Source organism: Cicer arietinum, chromosome 3, assembly GCF_000331145.2.
Source record: "Cicer arietinum cultivar CDC Frontier isolate Library 1 chromosome 3, Cicar.CDCFrontier_v2.0, whole genome shotgun sequence".
NCBI classification, from domain to species: Eukaryota; Viridiplantae; Streptophyta; class Magnoliopsida; order Fabales; family Fabaceae; genus Cicer; species Cicer arietinum.
The window spans coordinates 72,924,242-72,939,099 of NC_021162.2; the positions used below are offsets into that span (position 1 = coordinate 72,924,242).

General features: G+C 29.3%; 2 protein-coding genes across 10 annotated transcripts; both read right to left on the reverse strand.

Moving 5' to 3' along the window:
* LOC101497273 (probable indole-3-pyruvate monooxygenase YUCCA10) lies at nt 1–4,227 on the reverse strand. Of its 2 annotated transcripts, none has more exons than XM_012714073.3 (4): nt 3,498–4,227; nt 3,013–3,246; nt 1,455–1,580; nt 1–223 (listed from the first exon to the last, which is right to left on the reverse strand). In XM_012714073.3, exons 1-4 carry the CDS (start codon nt 4,107–4,109, stop codon nt 191–193), a joined length of 1,005 nt encoding a protein of 334 aa, XP_012569527.1. In that variant the 5' UTR covers nt 4,110–4,227; the 3' UTR covers nt 1–190. The 2 variants fall into 2 exon arrangements, with proteins under 2 accessions (XP_012569527.1, XP_004494322.1); XM_004494265.4 differs by having other exon boundaries at nt 1–209; nt 3,498–4,226.
* A 1,369-nt stretch (nt 4,228–5,596) lies between these two features.
* On the reverse strand, nt 5,597–13,099 carry LOC101497931 (protein NETWORKED 3A-like). 8 transcript variants are annotated; one of them, XM_073366176.1, is made up of 5 exons: nt 12,975–13,099; nt 11,496–12,240; nt 10,483–10,699; nt 8,400–8,524; nt 5,597–6,605 (listed from the first exon to the last, which is right to left on the reverse strand). In XM_073366176.1, exons 2-5 carry the CDS (start codon nt 11,524–11,526, stop codon nt 5,815–5,817), a joined length of 1,164 nt encoding a protein of 387 aa, XP_073222277.1. In that variant the 5' UTR covers nt 11,527–12,240; nt 12,975–13,099; the 3' UTR covers nt 5,597–5,814. The 8 variants fall into 8 exon arrangements, with proteins under 8 accessions (XP_073222277.1, XP_073222283.1, XP_073222282.1 ...); XM_073366182.1 differs by having other exon boundaries at nt 12,094–12,240; nt 12,963–13,074; XM_073366181.1 differs by having other exon boundaries at nt 12,094–12,240; nt 12,919–13,065.
* Nucleotides 13,100–14,858: the final 1,759 nt, after the last annotated feature.

A 14,858-nucleotide genomic window follows, 5' to 3' on the forward strand; every position in this document is an offset into this window, starting at 1 on the left:
ATTTCAAACAAATGAAACATATATCACATGAATTTCACAATTCATTTTCTTTATTATTGGGAAAGTAACGAGGCAATATCATTTGCCACATTTTGAGCATCAAGGTTAGCTCCATAAAATCCCCTCCTTGACAGTCCAACGCAGTACAAACCGTTCTTACCCTTCCATTGGTTTGCTAAACCGTCCTCATTCAGAAGACTATCACCTCCCTGTTTAAAATAAACTATTAGTAATGTTAGCAATAATTATACGAACATTGATTAATTTAGTCTGAACAAAAAATTGTATTCAATAGAGGGCTATTAGAATAGAGAAATATGTTACAATGTAAATATAGGTAACTACCAAGATATTAATACGTGTGTTTAAATTTAAAATTTTCTATTAGTGTTGTCTTTAGGGATCATATATTGGAATATGCAAATAGTCTAATAGTATAAGGTTTCTAATCGATGAGTACTCTAATTTTTATTTTTATTTTTTAAACACTAAAATATCATTTTAAATAATTTTTTTAAAACAAAGATTAAAAGTAAATAAAAAAATTTAGTAAATAAAAAGTTGAGAATTTTTTTTGAGAACTAAAAATTGAAATTTGAAATTGGGACTAAAATTTATTTTATCATTTTTTTAATTATTAATTTTTTTATTAGGCTCAATTTCTAATCTTAAACTTAAAAATTAAATCCCTAATAAAAAAAAATACATTTTTAATAATTACAAAAAAAAGGTAAAATAAATTTTAGTCCCTATAAAAAAATTCTTAACTTTTTAATCCTTAATTTCTTTTAATTTACTTTTAGTCTATTTTTAATTTTTTGTTTTGTAAAAAATGATAATTTTAGTCCCTATAAAATCAAAATAGAGATTAAAAATGAATACAAAAATTTTAAAAACTAAACTTAAAATTTTATAATTTTGTAGAGATTACAAATATATTTAACCCAAAAAATAATCACTCTCATCTCATTATATTGTAAGAAATAAAAAAAGAAATTGAAACCTTCACGAGTTGGTTGGAATCAAGTGCTGTTGGGTTGTTTACGGTGAGCTAAACATAGTGGTAGATCTAATAGAACTTTTTAGCAACACTTTCTTACACTCTCTCTTATTGAATGATATTCACCCAAGTCACTATCGACTAATAATTCTATCAAATTCACGTGGGACATACCATGAAATTCACAAATTAGTAAAATAAAGGTTGAAAATAGTATTAGAATGAATGTTGTTAGCACTCCTTCAGTTAACTACTTATAATGAATTATTTTGCATCCTTCTCTTAACTACTTACAATGAATTATTTTGCATAATTAATTATAATAAAAATATAACCAATATTGTCTATCACTAAAACACAATAATGATTTCGCTAATCTTAAAAAAGCAAGGTTGTTAAAACTTGATATATTTATTTTTAACATGAGAAAATTAATTCCCCTAAAACATAATACCTTAAGCCATTTTTGAGTTGATCTCTTGAAGCCGGTGCAGAAAATAATGGAGTCAAATGAGTAGGATTTTCCATCCCGAAACAACACTTCGTTACCTCGTATGCTCTCTATTTCCGCTGGTAACACCTACATATATAGCATAATATTATGTCCCTCATCACTCTATGTTTTTTTCTTTTTTCTTTCGTGTTTGTAATTTCATATGAACTAGAAAAATAAAAAGGAGCAGACAAATAAGTTATATCAAGTAAGATTGTTCTGTTTTCCTAATCGTAAATACAGTTTTTGACATATAAAGGACAACAGAAGATGTAAAGATTTTAAGTTACAATTAGTAAAGATGTAAATATTTTTATTTAATTATAATAAAAAGTAGAGCTTGAAGGAGGTTTTAGCTTTTGCTTGCAATAGTGCCATATTGATGAATCGTGTTTTCCGCACTACTATGACGTTGAATGAGGACAAGGGATGCTGTTATGATGCAGAATTGGGACATGTGATGTTTTAACGTACAAGCATATGTACCTCTTTCAATTGTGAAAATTAAAAGTAGCATGTTGGAAAGAGATAAGGCCAATTATTATTATTATTTTTTTATTTTTTAATAAAATGACCATTTTCCTTATTTCAATAATGAGTTAAATCTAATAATATGATTTCAGATTCAATTTATCAGGTAAGATTCTATATACAAAAATGACATCTCCTCCAACCACATGATAAAGACAATTAAAATAAAAAATATGACAAATGATAATACGTGTTTTAAGACACATGCTAAAAATTTAAATATAAACAATTTATTTTGTTATTTGTATATTATACTTTTTGAAATCTTTAACAAATGTTCTAAAAATACATATTAACCCAAAAAATATATTGGGTTCCTATTTAGAACTAAGTGGATATAATAAAATAAATCAATTTTTATTAATTAATTTTTGCTTATAAATTTGAATAGGACGGTATATATGAAAAAAAAAATCATATCTATTCAATTAAAAAAGAGTGAATACGAAAATTGGTCCATAAAATTGTAAGTTTCAATCAAATTTTTAAATTTTGCAAATTGACTAATACATTCTTGAAATTGTGAATTATCAATCAAAATAGTCATTTAATAAATTTTTACCGATAGATATTTTGATGTTACATTGTAATTTATGAATATGTGATTTATCATAGTTGATCTCACATCAATCTCATTTTCTCGATGACAACTTTACCAATTAAATTTTATAATTTCAAAGAAAAATTTATGAATAATTATAATTGCACATTAACTAATTATCGATAAATTAATTTATGAAAAATTTAAATTTCATAGAAAAATTAGTTTATGTCGTGATGACATTCATGAGATCAACTTAGAGATGTCACTTATTCAATTAACGCGATACATTATAGTTTTTAACAATAAAAATTTAAATATATATTATTATAATTGATATTTTATAATATCATAAACTAATTTAATACCCTTATAATTTAATGGACCAATTCAATCTTAAAAAAAAAAAAAATCAATAATGAGGGTAAATGCAATGCATACACACACCTGTATCTCTCCAGATTTGATTTTCTTGACAGTTCCAAGGTCAATTATTGGAAACTTGCCATACTTAATCTTCATAGTGAAAGGTCCCTCACTAGGCAAAGGTATACCATATTTCCTCAGATCCCCATACACAATTCTGCTAACTATCACCACCAATTTCTCCACATTGTTTAGTGACAGATACTTCAACAAAACCCCAGCATAATACATCATGTCCCTAGAAAGAACATGAACCTACATGTACAAATAATCAAATTAATCATTGTATAAACTATAGTTGTAAAGGTCTCGTCAACTAACACACTCAAATGCCAAAAATAGACTCAAAATTCTAATTTTGACGATTCACATATCATACTAAACGCATATATGCATATGTATAAAAAAAAACTAAATTAGTAAAGATCTAACATAAATGTAAAATTTTATATTTCTACCATGTATTATAAAAATAAAATAAAATAAAGATATAGATGGATAAGTACCGGGCTTCTAACAATAATGGAAGGTTTAGCAGCAAAATTGGCCAAATCTAAAGCAATTTCCATACCAGAATTACCAGAACCAACAACAAGAACATGTTCATCATGAAACTCTTTTCCATTCTTGTACCTAGTTGAATGAATTACTTTCCCTTTAAAACTCTCTAACCCTACAACTTGAGGGACAAAAGGTTCAGCCGTTTCACCACTAGCAACAATCAAGAACCTTCCAGAATATTCCTCAACATCACCAGAACTCTTATTCTCAACCTTGACCCTACATTTCTCATCATCATCATTATACTCTGCTAACTCCACTGCTCTGTTATACAAAGGAGTTATGTTGAAGTGTTTGATATAATTATCTAAATATTCTATGAACTGTTTTTTGGGTACATAGTGAGGATAAGAAGATGGAAATGGAAAATGAGGTAATTCACAAACTTGTTTTCTGAGGTGAAGATGAACACGGTCATAAGTGTATTTTTGCCATAAAGATGCGAAACAGTTTTCTCTTTCAAACATTTTGAAAGGTATGGATTGTTTCGTTAAACATGCAGCTGTTGCTATGCCGGAAGTTCCGGCACCGATTATAATCACCGGTGTCTCCTGCATTCTGTTTTTTTCTTTTTCTTTTTTGCTTCCTTTTATTTCTACTTGTTTTCAACGATGGGTTATTTATTATGTGCTGTTTAATGAGAATAATTTTTTGTGGGCGAAGGGAAGCCATATTTCATTACTGTGTTGTAGACTTTTATTACAAGCGTGAGTGTTACATTGGCGTGTCAGTGAGTGAAACATGGAAAAGGTAAGATACAGCGAAGCACTTTAAACACAAATTTTAAATGATGCACTAAATTTTTTTATGATATATAACTATTACACTACATTAATTATTTATATTTCATGAATTAAATTATAAAAATGAAAATATTTTGAAGTTAAAAGTTAAATTTTTAATTGATTTTATTGTATAATATGTCACGTTATTTAAATCATGTCACATTTCAGTTTTTTAGCTAAAAATTCAGAATAATTGACCAAAACTGTCGTATTTTAAAATAGAATGACTAATTTTGTAAATTGATAAAAATAAGGAGCTAAAATTGTAATTAAACAATTTTTTTGAGTAATGTGTGAGAATGAATCTTGAAGTGGAAATTTTGTGCAGTAAAATTTGATCCAATAATTTATTATATTTGTATGTAGCAAAAAATATTACAAAGGATATGAATGTTGAAAATTTTCACTGGACTTCTTCCAGAGAAGATTCCACCGTAGATAATTCGCTCCCTGTAAGAGTGGACATAGATTAGGTCGATTAAAGATTTGCAATTTACAAGACCTGAGTCTGATCTGTCAAAAAAATTTAAGGTTGATTGTGACATGTCATAGACTTACTTTTAGACATGAGTACAACCTTGATGGAAGTTTAGTATGACATGTTAGTCTACTCTATTTCATTTTAACATATTTAAATAAGTAATTAGATAAATGTTTAAATAGACCGATAAATTAATATGTTAATAAAAGTAAGTTATAGTTTGATATTTAACATGATATTATGAAGAATTTAGCTTTATACAATGACATTATACTTCAATTTTATTTTATAATAATATATTTAAATACATCAAGAACTAAACAAGATCAAAATTTAGTATAATAATTATTGTTATAATAAAAATATTATTTATATCTATTTAAATAGACATATGCTTAAAAAAAATATTAACATGTAACATTACTTTTCTAACTAAATATAATCTTTTTTAGAAAAATTTGCCTCTATTTTTTTTAAGAAAAAGTATTGCCGACGTGAGTCTGACGTAGACTAAATTGGATGTCTCTATTAGTTGGCGCGTACTATTCTCACCCCTACGGGTTTCTCTCGAAGATCCAATTTTATTTATTTATTTATTTATTTATTTATTTATTTTATAAATTTTTAAGTTTTGAAATAATTTTTATTTTTTGTTAAAAAAGAAAGAGGGGGTTAGACTAACTGCAATTGATTGAACTCCAAATAAGTGGTCACCTTCACTTAGGACCATAAGTCACATTGATGTGAGCAGACGAAAAGAAAGGGAAAACATTTGAGGTGGGCTACAAAACAATCACATACATAAAGAATTAAAAAATTGTAACAGTTGGGATACATATAAGTATAACTAGCCAAGTAAAGGTAAAGGACATATAAAGAATACAATTAAATTAATACAGTATTATAAGCACACAAACTACAAGCCTAAAGACTAGGAATTTATTGTATAAATATTTATAAGACAGTTATACATAACTATGCTATTTGGTGACTATGTTAACCACGTCTAGAGAGCTCAACACTAGGCTGATTCCTTGGAGACCCATTAAACAATTTCATTGAAAATGCTTCTCCAAGTTTGTTGAACTCAAATGGAAACTTCCATTTCTTAGTAGACTCTTTAACAATGAAGCTTCTCATCTCTACATTATCCTGCTTCAGCAAATCTATTGCAAAACTCAGTTGTTTTATAACTTCAATTTTCTCTTCATCTTTCTGCTTGAGTTGTTCCTTCTGTGCTTCATTCTCTTCCTTTAGTTTTTCTATTTCTCCCCTCAACTTCATTACTTCATCACAAATAGTATCTTTCTGCTTCAGTTGCTCCTTATGAACATTGTTCTCTTCATTTACTCTCTTAACTTCTTCTCTCAGTCTCATCACTTCCTCATTGATAGCTATAGATGAAACTCGCTCTTCTTTCGCATAGCTATGAAATTTGGTCCCCTCTTTTTCGTCGAGCTCAGGATCATCAACTTCGGATTCGACAGAGTCGTCCACATCGAAATTTTCAGAATAGGTATCGTAACCAGTGTCTGCAAAACTCATCAACTTCTCTATCTGATACTTGGCTGAAGCAAAAGGCGATCCACCTGACATGAGGTGGTTAATTCCGGTATCTGGTTTGACTTGATCATACCGCTCGGCTAACGAGCGGTGTGTTCGATAGAAATCTTCAACCATGCTAACAAGCTCTGGTCGTTTCTTGTAATACATCTCTGCACGTTGAGCAAAGGAATCTGCATCCTCTTCAATTAACTTTAACATTGCCTTTGTCTTCTCATTTAGCTCTGCAATAAACATAAAGCACAAAATCATACATCGATTATTACCTCATTTCCCCTCAATAAAAAAATCATCACGTGGCGCAAAAAGAAAAGAGGTAAGTGTATGATTGTTCACTTTTTGAAGGAGTCAATATCAATTTTAGAGGAGAGTTGTAAATTTGATTTTGATATTATTGGTTAAAGCGTATTTTGCCTTTAAAATTGATTTTAACTTGAAGTTGAAGTTGAAGATGAAGATAAGACTTATAACTTTTCAGTCTAAACTTTATTTTTACACTGAAATTTATGACACTTTTGGTAAGAACGTTTCAGATTTTCATTTTCTAAATTGTGTGTTAATTTTAATTGTTAATAAAAAATTAAAAGATTTTATAAAGTGAATAGTTGTGTCTACATTTATAGAAACAATAAAAATTTCAAACAAGTATTTTTATTATTTTTGGATATAAATATTCATTAATCAACGTTCCATCTTCTCTCACTAACAAATAAAGAATATCTCATTAAAGATAAAATAAAAATAAACACACATTTTAAAAAATAAAAACAAAATATTTTCATAAAGTAAAGAGGACAGACATTTCAACTCACTTTTTACAATTAATCATTTTTAACTAAAATCACTTTTGCAAAATCTATTTATTTAAACTGCATATACAAACACACTAAAATGATTTTAGAATCGTAAAATTTATTTTGACACATTTAAGGGTTCTACTTTTAAAAAAAACAGCCTTAAAACATATTTTAACTTCAAACTATAATTTAGATTTACCATAAATAGAAAGTAACTTTATGGTAAAAAAAATAAGACCCGTTGAAGTTACTGCAACACACAGTTTTAAGCTATAAACGATGTAAATCGTTTATTTAAAATCAAATGAATCAAATTACATAATCAATTTCATACAAATAATTTATTAGAGACTTGATTTACATCGAACTGTCAATAGTATGACGTAAAAATTCAAAAATAAATCATTTTAAATTATCGTCCTTTCAATTAAATCAAAATAGGTTTTGTAAATTTGTAAGTTCAATCGTTGCCACCTAGAACTAAACACACTTTAAAGGTGTCCAACGGCTAAATCCAAATAAAGGGGTCCACCGGCTAAATCGATAAACCAAAAGGTAGGAAAAAGAAAAAGAACAATAAAAGTAACACTCAAACAAATCATAACGGTGACTTTTGTATGATTTGACAATTACAATAGTAGTCCTCTTTTTCTATCAAAATAATACTTTTTGTCCGCAAGTACAAAGCTTGAAAAATTTATGAAAGATAGCCAACGGATCTATCTGAGACCAATCACTAAAGAGAAAAACAAAGACATAAGAATTGGATTCACTTTGGAGAGAGTCAAAAGCAGTTAGAAATACTTCAAACTAAGATTTATACCTCATTTTCTAGATTAAAAATAGTTCTAGATTATAATTGATTCTAATTTGAAACTAAGATTTATACCTTATTTTCAAAGTAATTTTATATTTAAATTTATTGTTTAAGTAACTTTTACTTAAAATGTATCTAACCATAAACTGTCTTAAACTAGTTTTTAATTCACACTTTTACAAAATCAAATTAATCCTAATCAAATTATATAACCATAGAAGTTAGAACCAAACACAGATTCATTCAAATGTCATGAATTACTATGAGTATGACCATGGTAAGTCCAACAACAACAATCTTCTTGCAATCAAAGCATCGTGGAATACATATATATGCCACTAAAAAAAAGGAGATTCTTATAACAATTGATAAGGAGGATATCAAAATAAATAAACAATGCATACCAGAGAGAGTGGATTGAAACCAAGGGGAACGTTTAGTAGTAGTGTGATTATCAAGCCACCACCAATTTGATTGTTGATTCTTAGCCATCTTCTCCTTCACTCTTTTCTTGGTCAACTCTAAGATGCTATATATGAAACAAAACAAAAATATAATAAAGCAAGAAAAAGAGAAATATAAATGAAAATTACAAAAGCATAATTGTAATATATATATTACGAAACAGTAGCAAAGTCTATAAGAAAAAATTTGAAATACTTGTAGGATCTAGCGAGGTGATAAGAATGAAAAAATAAAAATGAATATTATCAAAATTTGCATGAAGAAACAAACGCACCAAAAAAAAGAGTGACACCGCCTCTGTTATTGTCACAAAAACACAACGTCACAGAAGAAGGGTATTCCCGTCATTTGACACTAATTCTACTAGATTAGTAACGGAAACGAAACTCCCAACTTTTGAAAACCCAGAAGTAAAATGAGAGGCAGAAATGCAGAAGAAATTAAAAATTATAGAAATGAAAGGATAAAAGAAGGTCAAATTGGAGGGAAAACCAATTAACTCTAATCCGCAAAAGACTGAGACATTAAAATAAACATTGCGGAAATGTACAAAGGAAGAAAGAGGAAAGAAAGGTACTTGATTGAATTGGTGTGAGTGAGTGGTTTCTCTGGTCTTCTGAAACAGTGGTGGAGTAGCGTCCACTCAAGGGACTAGGAGCGAGGGTTGCACCATAAATATTACACTTTCTTTCTTCTTTCTCATTTTGAATTTCTTTGTCTCGTTCTGAAATCCTAACCTATCATATTATGCCACGTGTAAATAATTTCATGGCCCAGCCCACTAACTAACTACCTCGACCCTGTTACATAGTTAAGCATAATTAAGAATATTATTTCAGTTAAATGTAATGGTACCCGTGTGGATATGGGTTTGGGCTATGGAGTTAGAAACATGACAGCTCTCATACAATACAACGGTCTGATTGACAGAAATTATTAAGTCAATTATTGTACAATTTCTTTTTTCAACGTTCCTATAAGAAATAAGTGACAGGCATATGTGAATTATTTGAAAAAAAATTCAAGTTGCTTCCTTTTTTTGAAAGATTTAAGTTGGTAACTAAAGCAAAAAATAAAAATAAAAAAAAATACAAGTAATTTAATCCCCAAGACCCATAAACCAATGGAAAAAATTTTATGATTAAGTTTTTGAGCTCCTCTGTACATCATAGATCCTGGGCAGACTTTACAGGTTGAGTTAGGATTAATTTTACTGCACTGTGGTATTGTAGCATTAAATAGTGTTGATCAAGTTGTTGCAGTCTTATAGGTGCTGTCTCGGCTGTAATTACTTTCCAAATGCGTGAATCCCTGATGGTAGGGAATCAATTTTTAATTTATACTGTCTTTAATCTGCGGATCGATGGGTAATATGATCTGATTATCTTGACTTAAGATCTTAAATATGTTACCAAAATATATGCTAAGGAAATTAAATGGCAGATGGGTGTATCATCATCATTTAATAAAAATCATGATATCGATGTCTATGTAGTTTCCATCCAAATCAAAGAGGTGGTTTGTACTTTCCCCTCACAAAAGTGAAAAAAACTCATACAAGCTAGAATGAAAGACAGATAACACAAATACTAGCAATTTATTTAATTTATGTTTTGGTTATCTCATCACACACATAGCACAAGCACCAATATATGTAGGAAAGCTTCAACTTTAATGATGATCCAGGTTAGTAGCAGGCAACAAACTTATAATACTAATCCTTCCTGGCACTAGAACTAGAAAGAATATGGAGGACCTCCTGGTGGTGGACCCCCAAAGCAATCTCGTACCAACCAGCAACAGCATAGGCAGTAGAAGCTGCATTTCATTCATTCCCCTTTATTGTTAGGAATTCAAATTTCATAACAACATAATAATAATAATCAATCAACTACAAGATCAAAATCATTCATGAATAGGTAACATCATCCTTTTTTAAATTTACATTAATAATTTTTATAGAACAACAACATAAGAAAAAAGTAGATATAAGTTTAATTATTTCTATAATTTATTACTCACCATGAAGATACCAGGCTGCATAAACCATTAGCACATCCACCAAAGAAGCCCCCAGGTGGACCCCAACCAGGTCCAGAAGGCAGAGGACTCCAACCAGGTCCACCAGGCCCAGGGTTCCATCCAGGTCCGCCAGGCCCAGGGCCCCAACCGGGTCCACCACCACCAGGGCCAGGTCCTCCAGGTCCCATTGGCACCAAATTAAACCACAAGAAGAGAACTGGGGAGGATAAGCTTAAGTTTAAGCTTCAGCACAATGAAATTAAGAGGCCAAAGGATTGCACAAAGTTACAAAATTGGGTCCTAAATATATAGAGGCTGTAAAATTCAACAACCATGATTATTTACCACTACCATGATTATTGTTATTGCAAACATCTAAGCAAATGAAAACTGTCAGTCAAAGGCATGCGTGCTTAGCTATCTCTCAAACCTATTAATCAAGCACAAAAAAAGGTTAGAGACAAAAACATCTCTACATATAGCTATCCCGTTCAGATTTCAATTTCAAGTCAAATGGTGCCTTTCTAAGCAAGATATAGATATGGAGTATGTCACTTCAACTGTCAATCAAAGTATCTCATTGACTAATTGTTGAAGCCGGGAATGTATCCCTCCAATTAATTTCCCTTGTGTGTTTTTTTTACGTGGGATAATCCACACTCTTAATTTGTATTTTTAATATATAAAATCCTTCACATTTTATTTTTGTATGGAACAAATTTTATATGACTCTCCATTCATTAAAGAGAATTAAATACCCTTGATACTTTCTATGAAATGAGATGTAAATAAAACTAGTTAGTATTTTTTAAATGAAATATAAACAAAAATAAGTGATTTCTCTTTAAACAATTCAGATTATTTATTTAAGACAAAACACATCTGGTAATCCGGTAATCATTTAAGGCATACAAAAATATCAAATTACTTATTTTATTTTATCTTTTTTATCAAGTCAGTATTTTATGTAAGTAGAGAGCTTATTATTTCTATCTCCAGATGAATAGGAATACCTTGAGACTTAGTAACCGAGGGCAGTGGCATTTAATCTGGCGTCTGCATGTTGCACCCAAAATTAAGAACCTACTTTGATGCATTTGCAAGAGGTGCTTCCCTGCCATAATGCCACTTCAACAAAAGGGGTGACTGCCCTACCACTTGTGTGTTCACTTATTCCTCAAATGTGTCATCAACCTGAGCATATGGCAAAGGAGCACCTTCTTTCAAATCATCCAGGACACAGCAGCTCAACAAAATAAGGAATCTAACATTATATTTTTAATCTTGCAACAATTGTCTAAATAGGAATCTCGCCAGTTTGTTTCTATCATCTAGAGTATTTGAAAGCAACATAACAATAAATATGTTGAAACAATGTGCTAGACAGTCGAACTATATATCGTTTGTTCTCGTGCCTCTGATTATATGAACAAATTACTAGCTAATAAGAGGGTCCAAACAAACCAATCACAATGTGGAAGGCACCTCTATATGGTAGAGTCAAATGTAACATTGATGCTTCATTCCCCTCTCAAAGTAATAAGATTGGTATTGAATGTGCATTAGAGACGAGAAGGGTCAATTCATCTTAGCTAAGACAAAATGGATTACCCCTCAATGTGACATCCATGTTGGTGAGACTCTTGAGCTACTATCAGCAATTTGCAGGGTTCACGATCTTCGATTAGGTCCAATGGGTTTCGAATTAGCATTCTAAAACAGTAGTTGATTGTTCCCATAACTCCACATGCAATGTATCTGAATTTAGGCAACAAGTGCATTAAGTCGCTCATGCTCTAGCAAAGACGGTAACATCTCTAACTAATTTCCAACTTTTGATACAAATATCATATTATATTGAACAAATTAATGAAATGCTATTGAACAGATTAATGAAATGCTATGAAATTGTAATAACGGTGACTAATGATGTTCAACATGACTAAGAATTGATAAATTTTATAGAAATTAAACTCGACAAATATATAGTTTTAGAGACAAACGTATTTAACCCACCAAAATATGCTAATACACAGAAAGAAAGAAAGAACAAAAAGAACATCGTGAGAAGGTAACTAAATGAGAGAAGGAGCAAGTAAAACAGAAAAAGAACAAAATGTATATATGAAGCTTCAGATTAGCATATAGGCACATTCTTCAACGCAGTAACAACCCGTGTCAATTTCACGGTGCGCAGAGTGTTGTCACAGCTCATGCCGATATTACTTTCCTCATCAGCTTAACTACTAACAACTAACACTAACACTTCTACTCAACCCAATTCAATTCACTCTTCAATCAAAAACAAAAAACCTAAGCCCCCTTTCAGATTTCATAAAAATAAACAAACAAAAACAAAGAACAAGTTTCTGATAGACAACAGATATGGAAAATTGGATTTCAACATAAAAAACTTTCACTAAAAATGTACTGTACCAACATCGAAGCCGGTTAGGTTTTCATCAAATTGAGTCACTTACAAAGAGAAGCACCTGTTTAAATGGAAGACTCGTTTGGAGGAGAACACCAGAAAAATAAAAAATAAACTCATAATGCGACGTCGTATGGTATGTTGGGTTTGTGTAGACTCCGGCCCAATTAAGATGTAATCCACTTATTAGTTTTACCTAAGTCATGGCTCATCCAACTCTTATGTTTTTTCATTTCTATTGACTTTTTATAAGATTCTATTGTTTGGTAGCGTAAAATATACTGTACGATTTTAATTTTTGGTAACGTATATAAGGAGACAGGTTCATCACAAATTTTAGGCATATTTTCATACTATATTATTAATTTAAATAGTGTGAATTTATTTATAAATTTATTATTTTCTATTTTAACGATTTTAAATTTATTTTTTTTTAATCAATAAATTCAATCCTTTTGAATGAGTGAAATATATTTTTTAATAAATAAAAAAAAAGGACAAACAAACTTTATTTTTATTAAAGATCAACATACCTGTACACAATTGAATAAAAGAAGAATCTTAACAAATAATAACACCACACTATCTAATAACATACTCTTTCAAATATATTTTTGTTATTCTTTAATCAAACACACCGTGAAGATTGTGGATGTTGTGGGTTATGATTGTTAGATGTAAATAGAAAAATGCTTCAAATTTGGGGTGAGTCCTTACATGTTATGGTTCTAATAGGAGAGAGAAATAATAATAATAATAATAATAATAATAATAATAATAATAATAATAATAATAATAATAAATTTTATTATTTTGTATCTTTCAACAAGAATGAACATACAAAATAGAAAACTTAAAAAGAAAATACGAGACATCTCAAAAAATATTTTAATAATTTATCCTTTTAACATGCACAAATCCCTCACAATACAACATGAATATATTTGTCTTTTAATGTAGTAGGGGTAACAAAATAACATGAACGAATATAAAATAATAATATTGTTCAAAAAGTATTTTGAAATTCAAATTACATTTTCAAAAATAACATTTCAAGAGTTATAAAGTTAATAAAAAACTATTTTGTGCTACGAGAGTTTAACTCACAAATTGATCTACACAAAAACTGTTTTTTTGTTGTTGTTAATTTTGTATATCTATAAGAGGTTCCCTCTAACTAGGTTCCTTAGAAGTTTATAAACATTGTCTGTATAAAAGTCTAATTTATAATCCATATTTTTATATTTGATATATTAGACTTTGGCTTGACTTGATACAGCTCACATGTTCACATTGTCCCTATTTTCTTTTTTTAACTTAACTCCGAAATTGCTTTGCTACCCTTAGTTAGTGCTGTAGTCATTATCAACTATTATAAAATTAAGCCTAATCATGTACCCAAAAAATAAAGTCTAATCAAACCTATTAGTAGTTCATGTCAATCGAATCCTGATCCACCTAAAAAGACATTTAATTTATTTTTTGGTTGGTAAGTATGTAAATGAAATATAAAAGAAAAAATAATCAACGTTGCAAAAGGTAGGTGTTACCATAATTTTGCACAGCAAGTCAACTGACTAATGGTTAACTAGTCGTTGGAGTCTTTGCGATTAGAGATACTTGTTAATTTAAAACTACGAAATAGGCCATCTGTAATTTATCATTTATCAATTTTGTTTTTTGGGTACAGTCTAATTTATCAACATTTTTTTAAAAAGTTGAGGTCGGGAAGACACTAAATAAAGCATCAACTTGAAAATAAAATAAAATAGATAATACAGTATTTCTTTTGTCTCATAATAAAAGATTCAATTACTATTTCACACAAATAAAAAAATGTATAAATAAAATAGACAGAGTAATAATTTTATTAAAATATCTTTATTAAGTATCAGTACATTTATATTATCGATAATGTAAAGTAGAAAATATTAAATTTGAAGTA

Coding starts and splice junctions, on each gene's coding strand:
- LOC101497273 (XM_004494265.4), bottom strand. CDS start 4,109: ATGCAGGAGACACCGGTGATTATAATCGGTGCCGGAACTTCCGGCATA. Junction 1,581..3,012: donor TCAAATCTGGAGAGATACAG/GTGTGTGTATGC, acceptor CTATATATGTAG/GTGTTACCAGCGGAAATAGA. Junction 210..1,454: donor CAACTCAAAAATGGCTTAAG/GTATTATGTTTT, acceptor TATTTTAAACAG/GGAGGTGATAGTCTTCTGAA.
- LOC101497931 (XM_073366176.1), bottom strand. CDS start 11,526: ATGCCACTGCCCTCGGTTACTAAGTCTCAAG. Junction 8,525..10,482: donor TGCAGCCTGGTATCTTCATG/GTGAGTAATAAA, acceptor TTTCATATATAG/CATCTTAGAGTTGACCAAGA. Junction 6,606..8,399: donor GTTTCAATCCACTCTCTCTG/GTATGCATTGTT, acceptor TGTTTATTGCAG/AGCTAAATGAGAAGACAAAG.